At 40.7% G+C, this 25,702-nt stretch overlaps 1 protein-coding gene across 4 annotated transcripts in view; it reads right to left on the reverse strand.

The window, feature by feature from the left end:
- The window catches only part of FAM13C (family with sequence similarity 13 member C), a 138,855-nt gene that overhangs the window by 68,135 nt on the left and 45,018 nt on the right, over positions 1–25,702 (reverse strand). For all 4 annotated transcript variants that reach the window (XR_016388051.1, XM_022560615.2, XM_022560622.2 and 1 more), the window contains one exon: positions 8,411–8,529. Coding sequence is in view for 3 of the 4 variants with exons in the window: in XM_022560615.2 (XP_022416323.1) it covers positions 8,411–8,529 (119 nt within the window). In the remaining variant the exon portion in view is untranslated. The remainder of the gene's footprint in view (positions 1–8,410; positions 8,530–25,702) is intronic.

The following is a 25,702-nucleotide window of genomic DNA, read 5'->3' on the forward strand; positions in this document are numbered from 1 at the left end:
GCCACTATCCTATGAGTCCACCATACATAGGAATCCAGCCACGTGACTTTCTATCTAGTTCTCTCAGAGGTATCAATTATCCATTATATTCCTATCTCCTTCCATGATCAGATAATTGAAAAATTTACATTCTAAGTCTCAGCTGGGTTACCCGTTTCAAATCCTACACCTAGACAGCTATTACCCTTAAGTACAAACCAAGGAAACTACAATGGATGTACTTAAAAATATTTTCCAACAATTGTTACTACAGAAATATCTACAGATATAAATCCTAGAACTAACCAAAATATCAAGTAATTTGGAATTAGTTAAGTCAATGATGGTATATCCATAGAATAGAATATTTCCAGCCATGATTATTTTAGAAAATTTTATGACGTTGAAAAATACAGTATTAAGTGGGACAAACAAGTTACACAGAAATATGTCTCTAAGATTTCACATATATGAAGCAAACTGATATATATATTTCATATATATACATATGTATAAATTACATCAAAAATGTTTTATCTAGCATTGATAAAGGAAAAAAATAGAGGAGGGTGGTGGGAGCTGTGTGTGTCATTATATAGGGGTGTGTGTGTGTGTGTGTGTGTGTGTGTGTGTGTGATAATACATCACAGAACCACTGCCTCATTGGGAAGATGAAGAGTCACCTGAAAAACAGCCTGTGGCCTCAGGAACACGGCACACTTAAACAGCTATAGTCAAAGTTCTAAATTAGATTTAAGTTTAAACACACACTGTCTCCTATAATCATTATTGAAATTTCTCTCTTAAATCTATTCCAAATTAGGCCAAGAAGCTTTCCAAGATATTGAGATGTTAAGGACGAAGTTTTTTGTTCCACCTCCTAGAAATATCATTTCTAACACAGGGCTATAATGACACCAAAGTTTGTAAAACAAGTCTCTTATAGAAAATTGTATGTTAAAGTATTTGTTATAGAAAATCAAATTTGTTCACCTTAGTTATAAATGAACTCAGCAGCCTTGTGATAATTAAACCATTACTCTATTAGCTTCTGTATAAAGACTGTATCGTCAGAATGCATTCTAGTCTAGCTTTATACTCTGGGGCCTGCTTTAAATAAACAGTACTTCTAACAGATTCAAACCCTAATGAATCAGGAAGTCCCTTTCATACACCATTCTTTTTTATGCCCACATTAAAACAATAGCAACGACATAAAAACATATACTACAGTGGTAACAGAGATTATATATGAGTGGTACAATTACAAGAAATTTTTATTTCCTTGGAATTTACTGTATTTTCCAATAAAACCATGTTTCACTTATTTTATTATTATTATTTTTTAATGAAAGAATGAGTTTCCCTTTTATCTTTATGCTAAACATTGTCCAGCGAACGAGCTAACATTTTATCAAGTGATCAAGGGCAGATTCCTTCAGAAAAAAAGAAAAGAAGAAGGAGAACAGGGCTTCGTTCCCAGAATAATCAAGGGTGGGCTCTTTTTCAATCAACAGTTTAAGGATTTGGTGTGGGATTTTTTTGTGCTCTACAGCAGGGAGGATGAATTATTTTTATCTGTGAATGCAAGAGCTTGTATTATTAAGCTAAAGTCTTCCTGTGTCTAATCCTTTAAACATCCAGAGTGTTGAGCGTTTTCAGTGTTAGAGCCAGAGGGGACTTTAGAAATCATCTGACCCAAACTTGTGTTTGGGGAGGGGACTTAGGGATTTCAGTGACATGACCAAAGTCACCTGATAGACATGAGGTAAGACCCTGCATTTCTTTTTTTTTTTTTGTAATTCATTTTATTGAAGTACAGTTGATTTACAATGTTGTGTTAATTACTGCTGTACGGCAAAGTGATTCAGTTATATATATGCATCCTTTTTCATATTCTTTTCCATTATGGTTTATCACAGGATATTGAATATAGTTCCCTGTGCTATACAGTAGGATCTTGTTGTTTAGCCATCCTATACGTAATTGTTTGCATCTGCTAATCCCAAACTCCCAATCCATTCCTCCCCGCCACCAACCTCCCCTTTGGCAACCACAAGTCTGTTCTCTATGTCTGTGCATCTGTTTCTGTTTCATAGATAGGTTCATTTGTGTCATATTTTAGATTCCACATATACGTGGTATCATATGGTATTTAAGACCCTGGATTTCTTAATTTGAATGTTTTTTCCATTCCATCAGCTTGCTTCTGCACCCATGGGGGTGAAGGCAGGATCGGGGAATGAGAAGAGCCCTCACTGTACGGCTGTCTTCCTATGCAGTATAAGCAAAGAAAGCTATTTTTAGAACCCACTCATTGCCCAACTGCATACCAGGGACTCTCAAAATATTGTCAAGACAAACTCATGTTTTTATCTCTACTATACCCCTACCCCCCATTTAAAAAATCCTAAAAGCACACCAACAAGAAGAACACGCTGACAGCACGCAGAGCTCCTGCTCTGGCACAGTCCAAGAAGGCAGATCTTAAACTCTTTATTATTAAAACTCTCCGGCTGCTCATTCCCTTACTCGTTCTTTCTCTTTTTAGCAGAGCCCATTTAGACTCTGCCTACTTCTCAAAAATCATTTGAACAAGAAACAAGCAGCTATTAAAACACACACAAGTTGCCTATCTCAAAAACAAAAGATGAAAAGATTTATCCCCCATGGAAAAGTTGCTGGCAACAAAAACTTCCTCTTTCCATAAAGCAACAAAGCCTTTTCTTTTATCTGGAATGTTACAAAAATAGTCAAAGCCATCAAAGGCCATTATCCTTGCTAATACCCCAATCTTCAACCCCCTCTAACTGGGGACTTCCGGATGAAGAGGCTAATGAACTCTAATTCACAAATGTAACCACCAACTTAATTAGTAGCAACACATTGCTATAGGATAGCTCCTGTTTATACAGGCAAGGTCTTTAACGACACTAAAAGGCTTAATGCTGTCATAAATCTTAATACAATATTTTAAACACAAGGGAGTTAATTACTCTCAAAAGTAAATTTACTTAGCTGGGTAAGAAATCCCCAACTTCATTGTATTCTCTTACATTCATAAATCCCCCTTTGTCATATCTGAGCTGTTTACAGAATTGGCACTGGCGTTAGCCATAAAAATCAATCGAACTGAACTGACTGCTCTAAACAGACTGATGGTGCTTATCTGGGTTCTATTACAAGGGAACTGAGGGCTTAACCAAATCACAGCCTCACTGGGGGTCAAACGAGAAAATGAGAGGGTTGTATTTAATGATTACTAAGGCTTCATTCTGGCTCTAACTAAATGCAGTTCTATACTTTTCCGTGTTTTGAAAAGCTCCAGGTACGCAGCAGCATGCCAGAGAAGGGTAATATGCAGCCTCACCACTCAGATGCACTGAAAATCCAAATTAAAATGTAAACACATCCGGATATATGTATATGTATCTGTATAGCTGATTCACTTTGCTATAAAGCAGAAACTAACACACCATTGTAAAGCAATTATACTCCAATAAAGCTGTTAAAAAAAAATGTAAACACATCATCTTGGAGAAAGAGGCATTAAGGTATTATCAGCCATCACCTTATTAGGGCTTAGCTCCAGGCAGCTCCTAAGGATGCGCAGTTGCAGGGAAGAAAAGGATGGAAGCAGGCATTTTAAATCAAATGCCTACAGGAGCCAGGCAAAAGCATAAATTAATAAAGAGATCTGGGCAGGAGCTGTGAAAAAATGGAGAGCTGCTTCTCAACTCCAGCTATCTGCTGCCTTGTAGGAATGTACATTCTGGGTTATCCCATTTTCAGATTTTTCAAAACAATGTAAAAAAGCCATAAAGACTCTAATGTTTAAACACTGAATCAAAATATTTTTACAACAGTCTACCAGTCAAATATACCTCCACACTAGATACACGTGCAGGACACTGAGTTTGAGATCTCTGATGTGGGGTACTATACTGCCAAGGAATATAATAAAAACATGAGGGGAGCTGGTAAATAGAAGGAAGGGTGCAAAGAAACAGAGCAGAGTGGGCTACGTCAGTATCTGAGGTTGGCTCTGTTGAGGGAATTCAGAAGAGCAAGCAAACTTGGAGGTAGGAAGAGATTAAGACAGTGAGTCTAAACCTTTGGGGGGATCATGGGTAGCATAGGAAATTCTGATAAATGCTTTAGAGACTTTTCCCTGGAAAAATAAACATATGTAGTAGGCAGAATAATGTGGCCCACGAAGATGTCTATGTGCTCATTCCTTGTCCCCCTCCCCTTGTTACCTTACATGACAAAAGGGATTCTGCTGATGTGATGAAGCTAAGGACCTTGAGATGGAGAGATTATAGTGGGCTATCTGAGTGGACCCAATCTAATCACTTGAATCCTTAAAATCAGAACAATTTTCCTGCCCTTGGTTGTAAGAAAAGAACAAACCTGACCCCATATTGAATCTGTTCCTTTATCTCTAACCCTGTGCTCTGCTGGCTGTGCTTAGTCATGTTGGCTCTGCACTTTTGTAAAAATAAAAAAACGTTGCCCATAGCCTGAAATATTCATGGTAGCTCATTCTCAAGGCTCTGACCTTTAAAGGTTTAACACTTTTCCATTCATACAGAGATTAAACGTTGCTGAACAGTGAATAACCTTTGTCTTGTTGGAGGTTCATGGGAACACTGTGATCAGACCTATGTGGACAGCTGCAAGAGCAAAGGATTCTGGCACCAAGAAGTGTACAGCAACCAGCCACATCTTCTCCCCTTTTAGTACAAAAGAAGCCTGAATTCTAACTCAAGGAAGATGGTTCTTTGGGACAAGAGTCCACCTTCTTCTCAGTCTGCTGGCTTTCCGAATAAAGTCACTCTTCCTTGCCCCAAAACCTCATTCTCGATTTACCGGCCTCTCATGAGACAAGCAGTAGGAGCCTGGACTCGGTAATGGTCAGAAGGAAATATATGGAAGAATGCTAAGAGAGATGCAACATTGCTAGCTTTGAAAATGGAGGAAAAGACCATAAGCCAAGCAATGTACTCAGCACCGGGAAACTGGAAAAGACAAGGAAATATACCCATTCGTAGGCCTGCTGACACCTTTCTTTTACCCCAGAGAGACCCATGTTGCTCATCTATCCTACGGAAGTATAAGATTATAAATTTGTGTCGTTTTAAGTCACAGGTTTGTGGTCATTTGTTACAGTCGCAACAGAAAACCAATATAGTATACAGACACTCAAACTTTGAAAAAACATTCATAGACCTCCCTAAAGCGCATTTAGACACACAGATAAACGTCCCGTTCCCTAGGAAGAGCTCAACAACATGCTCTCTGAGCGGAAGGTATGAAACTATTTCTCTTTGGCACGCGTGAGAAGATCAATACCACCCCACAACACAAGCAGCTCCAAAACCTCACTTCTACAAGGATGGATTCATTCTCTGAACACTAACTACCCTTTTGAGTCCCACCCAAACCACATGTGACCCCTTGACAGCTCCTTGCTGTAGAAAGATCTTTCCTTCCTTTCTCAAAGTGCTCATTATGATAAGAACATGCTCCTCCCCAGCCCTCCTCCCCAAGAAGGTGGCATTTTACACCTGCTAAGATTTAGCCTGGCTTCTTCCCTCACTTTGAGCCAGACTTAGGTCTGGAGTGTTCTATTACAGTCCTCATGTCTCTATCAAGATCTTATTGGACACAATATGCCTGCACCTGGCTGTTTGCTGGTTTTAAAATGGAAGAGCAATGTTATCAGGAATGTGAGCTACCTGACTCAAAGTTGTTTTTAGCCTCAGCTCTCATTTCACCAGTTCATCAAATTTCACAATCCCTGTAATACTTAGAGTTTTCTTTTTAAGTTCCATTAGAGTGATCCTAGGTGACGCCACCATGGCTGTGACAAAAAGAAAACTCTGTAGTTTAAAGGTTACCATCCTGATCTAAATATTCAACCTAATATACCAGACGTAATGGCCTCACAACTCCTGATCTGCAACTTAACACCAGACGCTGTGACTGTCAACTCTGGTGCACAGGCAATTCTGGAATGCTGCTAGCTCAGAAAGCTAGATCCTGTCAAAGTAGAACATGGAGGCTAGAAAGGAAAAAGAAGAAGAGAACAACAAGGTATTTGGGGTCCTATGGAGGTTTGCTAAAGTATAGAGGAAGACAGGCCAGATCTGTTTTGGAGGAGACAAGCCTGACTCAATGAGGAAGGCTGCCCAGTGACCATGTATTTGGTTCCTTCTCCTGACATGCAGAAGAGGTCTAGGAACAGCCTAAAATGTTACACAAACTTTTGTGCGTATGTGTATCTCTTTTTTTCTGAGGAAAAGTGCCATAGATCTGAGAATCTGAATGAACTATAACTCCCCACCCCCAAGTGTAGGAGCTGCTGCTCTGTATGTTTCCTCATGAGGACTTTTCTAATTCGATCCACTTAGCTCTCCCTAGTCATATGTGAATGATCCCCAGAGCAGAATCCTATTAAATTTCCGACTTGCCCTCTGATAACAGTAATATTACCACTTACCTTCTCCACTGCAGATGGGAAATAGAGTGGTTTTAAGTTTACCAAACATCGAGCGTCTTTGAGAAGGTAGATTGCTAATGTCATTTTCCCCTATCAGCCTCTGCGGGGTATCCAGCCCAAAGGGCACCATACATTTCATATGCAAGCATGAAGGATTTCATCTTGTTTCTTGTGGTTTTTTTCTGTCTTTTTTATGATTCTGAAATATGCATGGGAATATAGTTGGCCTTATTCTTGCTGAGAGATGCAGTCACCAGTCTGGTGGGGGAGACAGGGTCACTGCCTAAATTGATTCTAATCAACCTAAAACAGCTTTGCTATAGTAAGGCCTCCAATAGGAAGGTGAGTGTCCCGATTAGCAGAGAAATGACAGGGCTGAGTCTTACCCGATCTGAGGTCAAGTAAGAATAAACAGACAAGAGATGGCAACCAGCGAGGAGGTGAGAAAAGGTGTTGAAGAATCCAACTGGATAATGGATCACCTTACTTTTGGGGTCCCCATCAACCCTTTGGGGCTCTCTGATTCTAAATTTAGTACGTTGAATATTTTAAAGCACAATTTCACTACATATAAAATAGATAACTAATTAGGACCTACTGTAGAGCACAGGGAACTCTACTCAATACTCTGTAATGTATATGGGAAAAGAAGCTAAAAAGGAGTGGATATATGTACATGTATAACTGGTTCACTTTGCTGTACAGCAGAAACTAACACAACATTGTAACTCAACTCTACTCTGATAAATTTTTTTTAAAAAGCACAATTTCATAGCACAGCCAATCTTGTCTGTTGCCGTTAATTCATTTAGACTCTGCTGCCTTAGAAAACATTTTGAAAAGTCATGGCCAGAAGCATAGCCCTCCCTTTCCACTGAGTGAGAGCTATGATTACACTGTACACAAGATCCTACAAAGACAGCTGACACAACTAGCAGTTGGATTCTTTCTTCTGTTTACTTCCAGAAGAGACTTTCCATAGACAGCTGCAAGGCCAGGCTCCCATCCGAATGCCATGCCAACCTTGCTTCGGACAGCCTCCCACCCACATTCTTGCCCTGACCCAGGGCCATCTCTAGCAGGTCTGGGAGACCAGAGGGGTCAGCCCCAGGGCCACTTCAGGGCTTAGAGACACCACCTGGATCAGCACAGGAGCCACGGCTGCTATGCTGTAATCAGACATTTGTAGGTTCAAATTCTGGCTCAGGGGGCTTCCCTGGTGGCGCAATGGTTGAGAGTCCGCCTGCCGATGCAGGGGGCGTGGGTTCATGCCCCAGTCCGGGAACATCCCACATGCCGTGGAGCGGCTGGGCCCGTGAGCCATGGCCGCTGAGCCTGCGCGTCCGGAGCCTGTGCTCCGCAACGGGAGAGGCCACAACAGTGAGAGGCCCGCGTACCGCAAAAAAAAAAAAAAAAATTCTGGCTCAGCCTTATTTACTTGTACGGTATCAGTCAAGTGCCTTGACGACTCAGCCTCAGGCTCCTTCTCCATAAAATGGGGCTAAGGAGTACCCGCTTTTCGGGGAAGGGGTGAGGGCTAAATGACAGAATATGCCAAAAGCAATTGGCCCGACTTCTACACTGTCATCAGCGATTACCATTACCACAGAAGGAAACCCAGTCCTCTCTAGCGTCGGATGAAAGAGGACAAAATGAAATCAGCGTTCCTCTCTCTCAGGGCAGAGTCTCCGCTCCTCTCTGAGCCTTAAGGCTGATTATCTTCAAACTGCAGGCAGAGAAAGTAGGTTATGTACATTTCTCTTAGACTCAATGATTCTCCCCCTTTAAGGAGCTTCTCTGACTTCAAGGGATGCCAGCGGAAGTCAGAAAGCCTTGCCTCTTGTGCAGGGGTAGCAAGCACAGGTGTTAGCGTTTCTGGGAAAGGAACCCAAGGCCCAGTGCAACTTCTGACAACAAAGGGCCCACCTTCGTTGAGCTCGCACGGTTTCTTGGCACCTGAAGGTGTGGTTTTGTGGACTCTCCTGAGCTGGCGTTCCTGTTCTCCCCCGATATTCTGACTGGCTGGGTACCACATGCTCTGTCTCCTGCAAGAAAAATAGGAAAAGTAGATGAACTGTCAGCAGCCATCAGTTCCACAGTGTCCTGCGGCGGGGTGTGGGTCGCAGGGCAGGGGAGCAGCCATGCAACACACACGCTACCAAGGGCTGTGGGCAAGGGGGCCCATGAGTGATCCGAAACTTAAAAAGCCTCTTTCTAACAGTCAGTTGCTGCAAGATTTCAGAATAAATAATAACCTGAAATTTACAATTTATTTTTATATTAAAACTATGAGAGAAGAGTATTTAATGAATAGATGTGCAAATACGATTTCTAGACTATTTATAGCATAAGCTCATTTTTGCACAAACATGTATGAATGTACACAAACACACACACACACACAAACTGGCATCAAGTAAACCAAAATCTTAACAGTGACTAACACTTAAGAGGTCATTTTTTTTTTCTTTTGAGTACTCATCTATATTTTTTTATACAATAATCATACATTATTCCTATAATACGAAAGAACTTTAAGTTAATCTGAAAACCAAGGAACAAGTCATTTTTATAAAATCCAAATCCCAAGTATGCTTGGTACTCTCTCCTCCCCTCCCCTCCCCCCCCAAACACACGCGCACACACTCTCCTACACCTGTCATTGGCTACACTGAATCCAAAGAAATCACTATGTGGGTCCCATTATCCCATGATAAATTCCACTCATTAATTTACAAAAACTCCAGAAGCTAATTCTAGAGAGTATCATAAACACACCAAAGCTAAAATGAATCTGTATTCAATACAAGGACACACAAACCCAAAGTGAAAGATTTTTATATGTTCAGCAGTTGAACCACTACAGTATTTGAACAATGCCAAAAAGCTCTGACAAATTTTCCATAGGATAAAACAGCCCCTTTTTACCTGATAAATGAAATACTAAAACCAAATTCAGTGAGAAGCTTCAGAAAATCCAGGTGGCTGCTGTCAGGCAGTCAAAATATTCATGGGATACAGTGAACTTGGGTCTGACGGTGCAGTATACTGTGGTGACAATACAGACCAAGCTCCTCTCTTAGGGGTATGGGTTGAAGTCAGTACAAGTGCCAATATGTCATGTGTCTCAATATGTCAGAAATCATTTTTCTAAAATATTGTACTAGAATAATTTGGTGGGGCTATTTGCCAAGTAGCCATCACAAGATTCTAGAGCAAAATCATAGGAATGCCTTCCTATTAGAGGGGTAAATTGGAAAGTGGGAGCAGAGCTGAGGAAAAGGAATGAATTAGAACTACCAAGATCCTTTCTTTAATTTTTCTAAGCCTCCAGCTTCAGGCAAGAAGACACACCACGTGAAAGGGTTCCATTAGTATCCAATACTTCCCTAGACATAGTAGTTGCTTGTGAAAAATTCTACAGCTATTCAAATACTGGCCAAGTTTCCCCAAACAATGGTTTTCAAGTGAGACAGCACTGCTTGCAAGTATACTAGGTATGTGACCTTAGGCAAATCACATCCATTATCTGGACCTCAGTTTCCCTGTCTGTAAAATGGAGATAATACTCCAAGCTCACAAGGTTGCTGAACAAGATGCTCTTTTACTGCTTACCAACTGGAGGCACACAGTGGATGGGAGCTATCGATGATGATAACAGTCCTTTTACAAAAATTCCCTCAAAGCTCAGTATTCTGAAACTGGTGTTAAGGAAATCCTTGGAGACTTAACCCAAGTGAGTTCAGCAAAATCAAACTTATTTTTGTGGTGGGATGCTTGTTTCAGGTTTCTATACTAATAATATTATTTTGAACATCGTATTTAGAAACCACCCTACTTGTAGACCTAAAGAAATGGCCCTTCTCATTTCTAAACAATTTAAACCAGAAATTTCCATTCCTTTAAAACCTAACCCTTTTAAGAAAGAGTAATTTTCTTCCCCCAAAGACAGTGTTTTTATCTAATCCTTTGAACCCACGGAGGTTAAGAAGGGTTACAGGCCACACACTGCTGGATTCCCACGGATTTTATAAACAAAAGCAAAAATAAATAAATGGCAATACGTCAAACTAAAAAGCTTTTGTACAGTAAAGAAAATGATCAACAAAATGAAAAGGCAGCCTACTGAATGGGAAAAGATATTTGCAAATCATGTAGCCAACTAGGGGCTAATATCCAAAATATACAAAGAACTCAACACAACTCAGTAACAAAAAGAAATCTGATTAAGAAATGGGCAGAGGACCTGAATAGACATTTTTCCAAGGAAGACATACAGATGGCCAACAGACACAGGAAAAGATGCTCAACATCACTAACCATCAGGGAAACGCAAATCAAAACCGCAGTGACGTATCATCTCACACCTGCCAGAATGTCTTTTTGATAATAGCCAACAAATAAATGTTGGTGAGGATGTAGAGAAAAGAGGACCCTCATGCACTGTTGGTGGGAATGTAAATTGGTTCAGCCACTATGGAAAACAGTATGGAGTTTTCTCAAAAGATTAAAACTACCTTATGACCCAGTGATTCCACCTCTGGGTATTTATCCAGAGAAAATGAAAATAGTAATTTGAAAAGATACATGCACCCCTATGTTCACTGCAGCATTATTTACAATAGCCAAGATATGAAAGCAATCTAAGTGTCCATCGATAGAAGAAGGGATAAAAAGGATGGTATAAACACACACACACACACACACACACACACACACACACACACTGAATATTACCCAGTCGTAAGAAAAGAATGAAATCTTGTCATTTGCAGCAACATGGATGGACCTAGAGGGCATTACACTAAGTGAAATAAGTCAGACAGAGAAGGACAAATACTGTACGATTTCACTTACATATGGAATCTAAACAACAAATGAACAAGCAAAACAAAACAGAAAAAGGCACATGGATACAGAGAACAGCACTGACGATCACCAGACGACAGGTGGGTGGGAGATCGTGCAATATCGGTGAAGGGGATTCAAGAGGTATAAACTTCCAGTTATAAGTCACAGGTAAGTTATGTACAACATAGGGAACATATTCAACAATATCGTGGCAACTTTGTACGGTGAAAGATGGTTAGTAGACATATCATGGTGATCAATGTGTTATACATACAAATGTTGAACCACTATGTTGTACACCTGAAACTAATACAACATAAAATGTCAACTATACTCCAATAAAAAAAGCAATCACCTACTACATACCAAGGATGTTGATAGTTAAGAGGGTTATATAAAAGTAAATAAGACATCCCTGCCCCAAAGAACTTTAAAATCTGTTTCTAACAAAAACTAAAGTGTGAGAGGGCAGACACTAACTTGCCTACTTCTGTGTTAATGTGCTTGTCAAATGGGCAGGTCCAAACTGACCAACGGAACAAGGGAAGTAGAAACCAAGAACTTCTCCTCCAGGTTTGTCTTCCTGCCACCTGGTCAGGCATAGTCTGGATGGGGCACCTGTAAGAGAAGTCATCCTACATCTTTTCCTGCTCCCAACCATACTCTTCTACCCTTCAACCTTACCTCCTGCATGTCCCAAGCCCAGCCTCAGTAAAGTGATTTGTGGGTTTTCTGCTTATATGCAGGAACAAACAAACTGATTAAGATCTGAGATATTTCCTAAGAAAGATATTTCTCAGAAGAAAGATATTTCATACTAAAACAAATGTTACTTTGGTTATATTCTGATCCATGAGCAGAGGCTAGGATAGTATACACAATGACAAGAGCAAAGCTGTCTACTAATCAGGTTCAGAGGGTCAAAACCCTAGCTGAGTTAAGGAAAAAAACAGGTGTCCCTAAGTAGAAATGGTGAAATATGGTATTTTGTCCTTGTTGGGATTTTAGTGAATTCAGCTGGCTCATAAAGAACTTGAGAGAATCTAGTTTTAATCCAATGGCATGTCCACTGCTTCAGGCCCTTCCAAGTTTTCCAATTTGTACAAATCCATGACCCAGAAGAACGAATTTTCCATCCTCATTCCAGTTTTTGCCCCTCTGCTCTAGTATGCCCAGAGTATTACCCTTGGGCCTCAAAGACGTATGCATCCTCTAAATCCTCCTTCCAAGATGCGGCGAGTCAAAACAGTCGCTTTTTTCAATCTTCTCACACTTGAGGTTTATCTATGACCATTCTATTCTAAAATTGATTTAAAATGTTATTTCCTCCGATTGCTGGCTTAAGTTTTAAATTAAATGGCTTTATAACTAATCACTCCATTGTTAATAAAAATATCTTGTATTTATGAGAGCGTGTTCTTCCCAAGAGCTCTAATTACTACATGATTAATGCATCTGATATCTCCATACTTCAGAAGAGCACATATTTTCAGCTCTCAGAACAAACAGGAAAAGTGTTATAAATACACCCTATCCTATCACCCTAAAGTTCCTGTTATCTTAAACCTGCACATGTCTGTGAAAGTGACTTAAAGTCCTTCTGAATAATTGGGAGTTTTAAAGACTTTCACCCCTGATTAAAAGAACTACTTGTATTATCACATTCATTTCATAATTGGGGGAAAGGAAGCCCTGGAAGAGATTATTTAAATTTCTTTTAAAAAATGTGCATCTGATTATTAATGTTCTGACCCCTTAAGAAACAGGGAACGTAGATCACTATTCCTTCAGACCTATCAGTCCCATTTTTAAAATAATTTCTGCCTACTTTAGTCACTATTTCAACACAGAATAAAGTAAGTCATGTAGGAAGGCAGGCGTCGGTTCAAAGTCCACACATATCTCCAAAGTAGAATCTCCTCTGATCCTATTTCCTTACCTGTAATACAGAGATATCACCTAGTTTACTGCTTAAGAGTTGTAAGAATTTCTAGTAGAAAACAGACATTCAAATTATACTATCTTGTCCACTTTCCAAATAACATTCACTGAGTGCCTGATCTGTACCAACACTAAACTAGGCACGTTTAACCTATATTTCCTCATTTAAAACTAGGAGGTGGATTTTACTCTCCCAGTTTTCTACAGTTAGAATAAGAATAATCAAGAGAAGAACCTAGGGGTAAGACAGGAATAAAGACACAGACCTACTAGAGAATGGACTTGAGGACATGGGGAGGGGGAAGGGTAAGCTGTGACAAAGCGAAAGAGAGGCATGGACATATATACACTACCAAATGTAAGGCAGATAGCTAGTGGGAAGCAGCCGCATAGCACAGGGAGATCAGCTCGGTGCTTTGTGACCACCTAGAGGGGTGGGATAGGGAGGGTGGGAGGGAGATGCAAGAGGGAGGACATATGGGGATATATGTATATGTATAACTGATTCACTTTGTTATAAAGCAGAAACTAACATACCATTTTAAAGCAATTATACTCTAATAAAGATGTAAAAGAAAAAGAGAAGACAAGATAGATGACTTACCTAGGACAGAAAGATTGTCTTTTACACAAGAGATGCCTTCCTGAAGACCCTGCAAAATCTAACTGAGATTTATATATTTTAAGACCATTCCCATAACAGAAGATATTGGGTATTTCTGTTCACTAGCTAAAGTGGAAATATTTCAATAAAATAAACACAGCTTAAAATTCAATAGATCCAAACAGCTTTGAAGTTATGCAAGTCTTGATAAATCTGGAGGGAGAATTACACTATTTCAAATTGTTTGCACTGAGAGACTTAATACTTTATATTCAATATTTAATTCAAAACTGCATGAAATAGGACCACACTGCTCCACTTGAGCTAGAGAACCCAGATTCTAATCCCAACCTCCTAAATCCGAATTGGGAGTTCTGTCCACTATGTTCCAACATCCCAAATTTACTATGGTCAAATGACAAAACTAAAACAATTTGTAACTAGCTTGATGTCCTTTACTCAACAGGAAACAAACCATGGCTTGGGGAATACAGTACCTATTAAGCAACAGAACACTGTTCCTGAGGGAATTTAGGCAAGAGTGAGTATTATAGAGCATTAGAAGAGGCAACACAGAAGCAGGGCATGATTGGCTAACAGGACGGGGATTTCATTATAAGGCTAACAGGGCCTACCTTCTTGTGTAAGGGAAACTAACTAAAGATGAGTTGGAGAATTGTAATTGATGTGTGTTAGGTTTCCTGGACAGGTGCTTCCAGTAAGTGCAGGCTGACTTAGGCATTGGAAGTCCTGGCCAGAGCCATTAGGCAAAAAAAAGAAATGAAAGTCATCTAAATTCAGAAAGAAGAAGTAAAACTGTCACTATTTGCAGATGACATGATACAGAGAAAACACTAAAGACTCTACAAAAAGGGGAGACCTTCAAGATGGCGGAGGAGTAAGACACGGAGATCACCTTCCTCCCCACAAATACATCAGAAATACATCTACATGTGGAACAACTCCTACAGAACACCTACTGAACGCTGGCAGAAGACCTCAGACGTCCCAAAAGGCAAGAAACTCCCCACGTACCTGGGTAGGTCAAAAGGAAAAAGAAAAAACAGAGACAAAAGAATAGGGATGGGACCTGCACCAGTGCGAGGGAGCTGTAAAGGAGGAATGGTTTCCACACACTAGAAGCCCCTTCGCAGGCGGAGACGGGGGGGGGGGGTGGCGGGGGGAGGCGGGGGAAAGCTTCAGAGCCGCGGAGGAGAGCCCAGGAACAGGGGTGAGGAGGGCAAAGCAGAGAGATTCCCGCACAGAGGATCGGTGCCGACCGGCACTCACCAGCCCGAGGGGCTTGTCTGCTCACCCCGCCGAGGCGGGCGGGGCTGGGAGCTGAGGCTCAGGCTTTGGTCAGAGCGCCGGGAAGAGGACTGGGGTTGGCGGCGTGAACACAGCCTGCAGGGGGCTAGTGCGCCACGGCTAGCCGGGAGGGAGTCCGGGAAAAGGTCTGGAGCTGCCGAAGAGGCAAGAGACCATTGTTTTGGGGTTCATGAGGAGAGGGGATTCCTTCCCTGTCTGCCCACAGAAGGCAGGGCACCGCCTAAACGAGCCTCAGAGACGGGCACGAGCCACGGCTATCAGCGCGGACCCCAGAGACGGGCATGGGAGGCTAAGGCTGCTGCTGCCGCCACCAAGAAGCCTGTGTGCGAGCACAGGTCACTCTGCACACCTCCCCTCCCCGGAGCCTGTGCAGCCCGCCACTGCCAGGGTCCCGGGATCCAGGGACAACTTCCCCGGGAGAACGCACGGCACACCTCAGGCTGGTGCAACGTCACGCCGGCCTCTGCCGCCTCAGGCTTGCCCCGCATTCCATACCCCACCCCCAGTCCCCGTGGCCTGAGTGAGGCAGAGCCCTCTAATCAGTGGCTCCTTTAACCCCGTCCTGTCTGAGCGAAGAACAGACACGCTCAGGTGACCTACACGCAGAGGAGGGGCCATATCCAAAGCTGAACCCCGGGAGCTGTGCGAACAAAGAAGAGAAAGGGAAATCTCTTCCAGAAGCCTCAGGAGCAGCAGATTAAATCTCCACAATCAATTTGATGTACCCTTCATCTGGGGAATACCTGAATAGACAATGAATCATCCCAGAATTCAGGCGGTGGACTTTGGGAGCAACTGCAGACTTGGGGTTTCCTTTCAGCACCTAATTTTTTTCTGGTTTTATGTTTATATTAGTTTAGTATTTACAATTTATTATCATTGATAGATTTGTTTATTGATATGGTTGCTCTATTCCTTTCTTTTTATATGTATTTTTTTCCTTTTTTTCTTTTTCTCTCTTTCTGAGTGTGTATATGTATGCTTCTTTGTGTGATTCTGTCTGTATAGCTTTGCTTTTACCATTTGTCCTAGGATTCTGTCCGTCCATTTTTTTCTCATTTTTTTTTTTTTTAGCTTGGTTGTCAGCACTTGTTATCATTGGTAGATTTGTTTTTTGGTTTCTTCTCTTGTTCTTTTGTTTCTTACTTTAAAATTTTTTTATTTTTAACAATTTTTAAAATTTTTTATTTTAATAACTTTATTTCATTCTTTTTTTCTCCCTTTTCTTCTGAGCCGTGTGGCTGACAGGGTCTTGGTGCTCTGGTCGGGTATCAGGCCTGTGCCTCTGAGGTGGGAGAGCCAAGTTCAGGACATTAGTCCACCAGAGACCTCCCAGCTCCACATAATATCAAACAGCAAAAGCTCATCTCAGTGTTAAGACCCAGCTCCACTCAACGACCAGCAAGCCACAGTGCTGGACACCCTATGACAAACAACTAGCAAGACAAGAACACAACCCCACCCATTAGCAGAGAGGCTGCCTAAAATCATAATAAGCCCACAGACACCCCACAACACACCACAGGATGTGGTCCTGCCCACCAGAAAGACAAGATCCAGCCTCAACCACCAGAACACAGGCACCAGTCCCCTCCACCAGGAATCCTATGCAACCTACTGAACCAACCCTAGCCACTGGGGGCAGACACCAAAAACAACGGGAACTACGAACCTGCAGCCTGAGAAAGGAGACCCCAAACACAGTGAGTTAAGCAAAATGAGAAGACAGAGACAGACATAGCAGATAAAGGAGCAAGGTAAATACCCACTAGACCAAACAAATGAAGAGGAAATAGGCAGTGTGCCTGAAAAAGAATTCAGAGTAATGATAGTAAAGATGATCCAAAATCTTGGAAATAGAATGGAGAAAATACAAGAAACGTTTAACAAGGACCTAGAAGAACTAAGGGGCAAACAAACAATGGTGAACAACACAATAAATGAAATTTAAAAATCTCTAAAAGGAATCAATAGCAGAATAACTGAGGCAGAAGAACGGATAAATGACCGGGAAGATAAAATACTGGAAATGACTACTGCAGAGCACAATAAAGAAAAAAGAATGAAAAGAATTGACGAGAGTCTCAGAGACCTCTAGAACAACATTAAATGCACCAACATTCGAACTATAGGGGTCCCAGAAAAAGAAGACAAAAAGAAAGGGACTGAAAAAATATTTGAAGAGATTATAGTTGAAAACTTCCCTAATATGGGAAAGGAAATAGTCAATTAAGTCCAGGAAACACAGAGAGTCCCATACAGGATAAATCCAAGGAGAAACACGCCAAGACACATATTAATCAAACTATCAAAAATTCAATACAAAGAAAAATATTAAAAGCAGCAAGGGAAAAACAACAAATAACATACAAGGGAATCCCCAAAAGTTTAACAGCTGATCTTTCAGCAAAACTGCTAGCCAGAAGGGAATGGCAGGACATATTTAAAGTGATGAAAAGGAAAAACCCTACAACCAAGATTACTCTACCTAGCAAGGATCTCATTCAGATTCGATGGAGAAATTAAAACCTTTACAGACAAGCAAAAGCTAAGAGAATTCAGCACCACCAAACCAGCTTTACAATAAATGCTAAAGGAACTTCTCCAGGCAGGAAACACAAGAGAAGGAAAAGACCTACAATAACAAACCCAAAACAATTAAGAAAATGGTCATAGGAACATACATATTGATAATTACCTTGAATGTAAATGGATTAAATGCTCCAACCAAAAGACATAGACTGGCTGAATGGATACAATAACAAGACCCATATATATGCTATCCACAAGAGACCCATTTCAGACCTAGGGACACATACAGACTGAAAGTGAGGGGATGGAAAAAGATATCCCACGCAAATGGAAATCAAAAGAAAGCTGGAGTAACAATACTCATATCAGATAAAATAGACTTTAAAATGAAGACTATTACAAGAGACAAAGAAGGACACTACATAATGATCAAGGGATCAATCCAAGAAGAAGATATAACAATTGTAAATATTTATGCACCCAACATAGGAGCACCTCAATACATAAGGCAAATACTAACAGCCATAAAAGGGGAAATCGACAATAACACAATCATAGTAGGGGACTTTAACACCCCACTTTCACCAATGGACAGATCATCCAAAATAAAAATCAATAAGGAAACACAAAGTTTAAATGATACATTAAACAAGATGGACTTAATTGATATTTATAGGACATTCCATCCCAAAACAACACAATACACTTTCTTCTCAAGTGCTCATGGAACATTCGCCAGGATAGATCATATCTTGGGTCACAAATCAAGCCTTGGTAAATTTAAGACAATTGAAATCCTATCAAGGATCTTTTCCGACCACAATGCTATGAGACTAGATATCAATTACAGGAAAAAAGCTGTAAAGAATACAAGCACGTGGAGGCTAAACAATACACTATTTAATAACCAAGTGATCACTGAAGAAATCAAAGAGGAAATCAAAAAATACCTACAAACAAATGACAATGAAAACACGATGACCCAAAACTTACGGGATGCAGCAAAAGCAGTTCTAAGGGGGAAGTTTATAGCAATACAATCCTACCTCAAGAAACAAGAAACATCTCAAATAAACAACCTAACCTTACACCTAAAGCAATCAGAGAAAGAAGAACAAAAAAACCCCCAAATTTAGCAGAAAGAAAGAAATCATAAAGATCAGATCAGAAATAAATGAAAAAGAAATGAAGGAAATGATAGCAAAGATCAATAAAACTAAAAGCTGGTTCTTTGAGAAAATAAACAAAATTGATAACCATTAGCCAGACTCATCAATAAAAAAAGGGAGAAGACTCAAATGAATAGAATCAGAAATGAAAAAGGAGAGGTAACAACTGACACTGTAGAAATACAAAGGATCATGAGAGATTACTACAAGCATCTATATGCCAATAAAATGGACAACCTGGAAGAAATGGACACATTCTTAGAAAAGCACAACCTTCCAAGACTGAACCAGGAAGAAACAGAAAATATAAACAAACCAATCACAAGCCCTGAAATTGAAACTGTGATTAAAAATCTTCCAACAAACAAAAGCCCAGGACTAGATGGCTTCACAGGCGAATTCTATCAAACAGAGAAGAGCTAACACCTATCCTTCTCAACCTCTTCCAAAATATATAAGAGGGAGGAACACTCCCAAACTCATTCTACGAGGCCACCATCACCCCGATACCAAAACCAGACAAAGATGTCACAAAGAAAGAAAACTGCAGGCCAATATCACTGATGAACATAGATGCAAAAATCCTCAACAAAATACTAGCAAACAGAATCCAACAGCACAGTAAAAGGATCATACACCAAGATCAAGTGGGGTTTATCCCAGGAATGCAAGGATTCTTCAATATATACAAATCAATCAATGTGATACACCATATTAACAACTTGAAGGATAAAAACCATATGATCATCTCAATAAATGCAGAAAAAGCTTTTGACAAAATTCAACACCTATTTATGATAAAAACCCTCCAGAAAGTCGGCATAGAGGGAACTTACCTCAACATAATAAAGGCCATATATGACAAACCCACACCCAACACCGTTCTCAACAGTGAAAAACTGAAACAGTTTCCTCTAAGATCAGAAGCCAGACAACGTTGTCCACTCTCACCACTATTATTCAACATAGTTATGGAAGTTTTAGCCACAGCAATCAGAGAAGAAAAAGAAATAAAGGGAATTCAAATCAGAAAAGAAGAAGTAAAGGTGTCACTGTTTTCAGATGACATGATACTATACGTAGAGAATCCTAAGGACGCTACCAGAAAACTACTAGAGCTCATCAATGAATTTGGTAAAGTAGCAGGACACAAAATATAATGCACAGAAATCTCTTGCATTTCTATACACTAATGATGAAAAACCTGAAAGTGAAATTAAGAAAACACTCCCATTTACCACTGTAACAAAAAGAATAAAATACTTAGGAATAAACCTACCTAAGGAGACAGAAGACCTGAATGCAGAAAACTGTAAGACACTGATGAAAGAAATTAAAGATGATACAAACAGATGGAGAGAGATACCATGTTCTTGGATTGGAAGAATCAACATTGTGAAAATGACTACTACCCAAAACAATCTACAGATTCAATGCAATCCCTATCAAACTACCAAAGGCATTTTTCACAGAACTAGAACAAAAAATTTCACAATTTGTATGGAAACACAAAAGACCCCAAATAGCCAAAGCAATCTTGAGAAAGAAAAACGGATCTGGAGGAATCAGGCTCCCAGACTTCGGACTATACCTCAAAGCTACAGTAATGAAGACAGTATGGTACTGGCACAAAAACAAATATAGATCAATGGAACAGGATAAAAAGCCCAGAGATAAACCCACACACATATGGTCACTTTATTTTCGATAAAGGTGGTGAGAATATACAATGGAGAAAAGACAGCCTCTTCAATAAATGGTACTGGGAAAACTGGACAGCTACATGGGAAAGAATGAAATTAGAACACTCCCTAACACCATACACAAAAATAAACTCAAAATGGATTAAAGACCTAAATGTAAGGCCAGGCACTACAAAACTCTTAGAGGAAAATATAGGCAGAACACTCTATGACATAAATCACAGCAAGATCCTTTTTGACCCACATTCTAGAGAAATGGAAATAAAAACAAAAATAAACAAATGGGACCTAATGAAACTTCAAAGCTTTTGCACAGCAAAGGAAACCATAAACAAGACCAAAAGACAACCCTCAGAATGGGAGAAAATACTTGCAAATGAAGCAACTGACAAAGGATTAATCTCCAAAATTTACAAGCAGCTCATGCAGCTCAGTATCAAGAAAACAAACAACCCAATCCAAAAATGGGCAGAAGACCTAAACAGACATTTCTCCAAAGAAGATATACATATTGCCAACAAACACATGAAAGGATGCTCAAATTATTAATCATTAGAGAAATGCGAATCAAAAGTACAATGAGGGGGGCTTCTCTGGTGGTACAGTGGTTGAGAGTCTGCCTGCCGATGCAGGGGACATGTGTTCGTGTCCCGGTCCAGGAAGATCCCACATGCCGTGGTGCGGCTGGGCCCGTGAGCCATGGTCGCTGAGCCCGCGCGTCCGGAGCCTGTGCTCCACAACGGGAGAGGCCACAATAGTGAGAGGCCCGCGTACCACAAAAAAAAAAAAAAAAAAAAATCTGTTGTGTTTCTATACACTAGTAAGAAACTATTAGATAAATTAAGAAAACAATCCCATTAAAATTGCATCAAGAAGAATAAAATACCTAGGAATAAATTTAACCAAGGAAGTGAAAGACCTATACCTTAATAAGATACTGATGAAAGAAATTGAAAAAGACACAAATAAATGGAAACATATTCAATGCTGATAGACTGGAAGAATTAATAGTGTTAAAATTTCCACATCACCCGAAGCAATCTACAAATTCAATGCAATCCTGTCAAAATTTCAATGGCATTTTTCACAGAACTAAAACTAGTAATTCTAAAATTTGTATGGAACCACAAAAGACACCAAGTAGCCAAAGAAATTTTGAGAAAGAATAACAAGGCTGGTGGTATCATGCTCCCTGATTTCAAACTATATTGCAAATCTTTACTAATCAAAACAGTATGGTATTGGCATAAAAACGGACACACAGATCAATGGAACAGAACAGAGCCAAGAAATAAACCTACGTATATGTAGTTAATTTATGACAAAGGAGACAAGTATGTCTCCTTTGGCAAAACTGGACAGCCATGTGCAAAAGAATAAATGGTGCTGGGAAAACTGGACAGCGATGTGCAGAAGAATGAAACTAGACCACTATCTTACACCATACACAAAAATTAACTCAAAATTGATTAAAGACTTGAATGTAAGACCAGAAACCATCAACCACCTAGAAGAAAACATACATGTAAGTTTCATGACATCACTCTTAGCCATATTTTTTTGGATCTACTCCAAAGACAATGGCAACAAAAGCAAAAGTAATCAAATGAGACTACATCACACTATAAAGCATCTTTACAGTGAAGGAAACCACCAACAAAATAAAAAGTCAACCTACTGAATGGGACAAGATATTTGTCAATCATGAATCTATAAGGGGCTAATATCCAAAATATAAAGAACTCATACAACTCAATAACAAAAAAAACAACCCAATTAAGAAGTGGGCAGAGGATCTGAGAAGATATTTTTCCAAGGAAGACATAAAAATGGCCAACAAGCACATGAAAAGATGCTCAACATCACTAAATCTCAGGGGAATGCAAGTAAAAACAAGAAGATAATATCTCACACCTGTCAGAATGGCTATTATTAGAAGGACAGGTAACAAGTGTTGAGGAGGAAGTGGAAAAAAGGGAACCTTTGTGTACTATGGGTGGGAACATAAATTGGTACAGCCACTCTAGACAACAGTATGGAGGTTACTCCAAAAACTAAAAATAGAACTATCTAAAGGTCCAACCATTTCACTCCTGGGTATTTACCTGAAGAAAAGGAAAACACTAACTTGAAAATATGTATGCACCCCAATGTACATAGTAGCATTATTCACAATAGCCAAGATATGGGAGCAACCTAAGTATCCACTGACAGATGAATGGATAAAGAAGACGTGGTACATATATACAATGGAATACTATTCAGCCATAAAAAAGAATGCAATCTTGCCATTTACAACAACATGGATGGACCTTGAGGGTATTTTGCTAAGTGAGATGAGTCAGGCAGAGAAAGATTAATACTGCATGATTTTACTTATGTGTGGAAGCTAAAAACCAAACCAACAAACATACAAAACTCAAATACAAAGAACAGATCAATGATTATCAGAGGGGAAAGGGGTTGGAGGTGAGCAAAAATGGTGAAGGTCAGTTTTATGGTGATGGATGGAAACAAGACTTACTGTAGTGATCACTCTGTAGCGTATGCCAAGGTTAAATTATTATGTTATACTCTGAAATCAATGTTATATACCAAATTTACCTCAATTGAAAACAAAAAGATTTCTTTATAGTGGAGGATTCCCTGATGGTTTTTAATAGCTGACTTGTGCCTACTTAGATTTTGATGTTCCCTTGGTCAAAAAAGCCTGAATTTCTTCTCTTTATTTCCCCAAATCCCCCAGCAGTTTATGCTGTGGAGGCTTACCTGGCAGCTTTGTGAGTTCCCTAACAGCTTCCATCTTGCTTTCTTTAGACTGAGGGGGTAACTATTATTTTCCCTTGAAATAATCCTCCCTAATTCAACCAGATTTACTGTTTCTGGCTGCCTGTGCACAGTTCCTGAGACCTTAAGCCTCACCACGAAAACCTAGAGTCTCTCACACCCCAATTTTCCACCTGGAAAAAGTAGGACAAACAAACTCAAAGAGCTCAGAATGCAAAAGCAGCAGAGCTCCACCTGAGAGAAGCTTCCTGGAGATCCCGCAGAGAGGCCCAAAAGGTAGCAAATCAAGAGGGCTCTGCTGGTACCTTCATCTGCATCTAGGAGCCGTCCCCGGAATCTTCAGCACCTGTCTTCCAGCCCCATCTCATCACCACTGTCCAATGACCAAACTAAAACAACTTGGTAATGAGTGTGATATCTTTCATCCAAGGGACTACAGTCCGTGGACTGGGAAAGTACAGGGCCTCACCATCAGTGGACCGCTCTTCCCAAAGGATACTGGGCGAGCGTGAGTTTCAAAGAGCGCTCAGAACAGCAATGTGGAAGGCGTGCATGATCGGCTAGGCGGACGGGTATTCCTTATAAGGCTGGTGGGTCCTATTTTCTAGGGTAAGATAAACTAGCTAAAGCTGAGTTAGAGGACTGTGATTGGTTTGTGCTCAATTTCCTTGACAGGTGTTTCCCATAAGGGCAGGTTTAGGTTGGTGAGGTGATCTGGGCCCCTGGGCGGCCTCTATTTTATGGGTCCTGATAAACAAATTAACGTGATCACTGCAGACCCGAGAAGTAACCCATGCAAATCAGCGTGAAAGCAGTCACATGTAACAATATGTAACAGCTGGGGTGGGTGGTGTTCAAGTGTAAAATCACGAGAGCATACAATAGAGTATCAGAGAGGGTCTCCAGGCATTTGGGTTCTCAGTGGTACTGATTTTTGTTCCTCTGCAGCATGTGGATAAAGGACACGGGACTCCAAAGTGAGAGAGGTTCATAGGAAATGAAGGTCTTCCGAACATGAGTTTACACAGGTTGCAGCCAGCGGGGAGTGGCAGGTTTAACCAGCTGCACGAGAGGCAAGGTTAGCTGCCATGGGTGTTGTGAGTGCCCCAAATCCAAGTACCCCGTGCCAGGAAGCCTCACGTCTGCTCCTGCCCCACTGAGGAGTTAGACCTTGTACAAGTCTCCAACTCTTCCACTCACTCCAACTGTAACATGTCACTGAGTCTACAGAAGGCCACAAACAGGATGAAGCTCGAAGGAAAGCAGAAGGCAGATTCTGGTCACCATTACTTTGTTCTACTCCCTAGTAGCACTGGTATCTCAAACCGCCACGCCCAGGCCCTGAAAAGTGCTTATGCTGACCTTTGAACCCGCCTGATCCCTCAAGGCGTGTGAAGCTTCTGACGTGACCATTCTACCTCCTAGGATTCAGGGACAGGCCCCATCTTCAGCATTAGGGGCTTCCTGGGTTTCTGACTCCAGTGGACCCTTGAACAACACAGGGGTTAGGGGCACCTGACACCCTACTCCCACCCCCAGTCGAAAATCTGTGTACTATCATCTCTGCCTCAAAAACCAAGGAATTGATAAGTGACTCACCCAAGGGCGGGAAGTTGAAACCATTTGGATAGAATGAGGACTTGAACCCTAGTTCTTCTGATTCCACATATTGTGCTCTCTAATCAACACAAACTTTTCCCCACAATTAGCTCATTTAAAGAACTGTACAATGAAAACGGAGGTACTATATTTTTTGAAAAAGATTTGCATATAAGTGGCCCAACCCATGCTGTTCAAATTTATCGTTCACATATGCGGCTTCTATCAGGGGCTACATTCTGTGCTCTTCCTCATTCTTGCCCTCAGGGAGCTTGCAGTCTAATGGTGGCGATGGTGGTGGCAGCCACATACAAGCTACTACAGTACAGTATGAGCAGTGCTACAATAGGATACAGGTTTGTGTGAGATGCTCTGGGAACATGTGGGAATGACACCAAATCCAGTTCATGGGAGAAGCATCCCTGAAGTGGTCTAAAGGATGAAGCAGAAACAGGGAGGCAGAATGTACCAAAGCAAACAGGTGTCAGCTAGAAATTGGCATGTTCCAGGAGGAACTCAGAGTGGTTGACGGTGTTTGTGGTGAGAGTCACACGGATGGGGAGGTGAGACCAATGTGGTGGGCAAGGCACAGGCAGAGGCCAGATCGTATGAGCCCTGTGAGAGTTCGGGCTTTATTCTGAAGGCACTGGCAAGTCTCTGAATATTATAAGTAAGACGTGTTTAGATTCGCACTGGAGAAAGA

This window comes from Delphinapterus leucas, chromosome 16, assembly GCF_059928025.1.
Source record: "Delphinapterus leucas isolate spDelLeu-1000000601 "Yukka" chromosome 16, BTC_Dleu_Yukka2, whole genome shotgun sequence".
Taxonomy (NCBI): domain Eukaryota; kingdom Metazoa; phylum Chordata; class Mammalia; order Artiodactyla; family Monodontidae; genus Delphinapterus; species Delphinapterus leucas.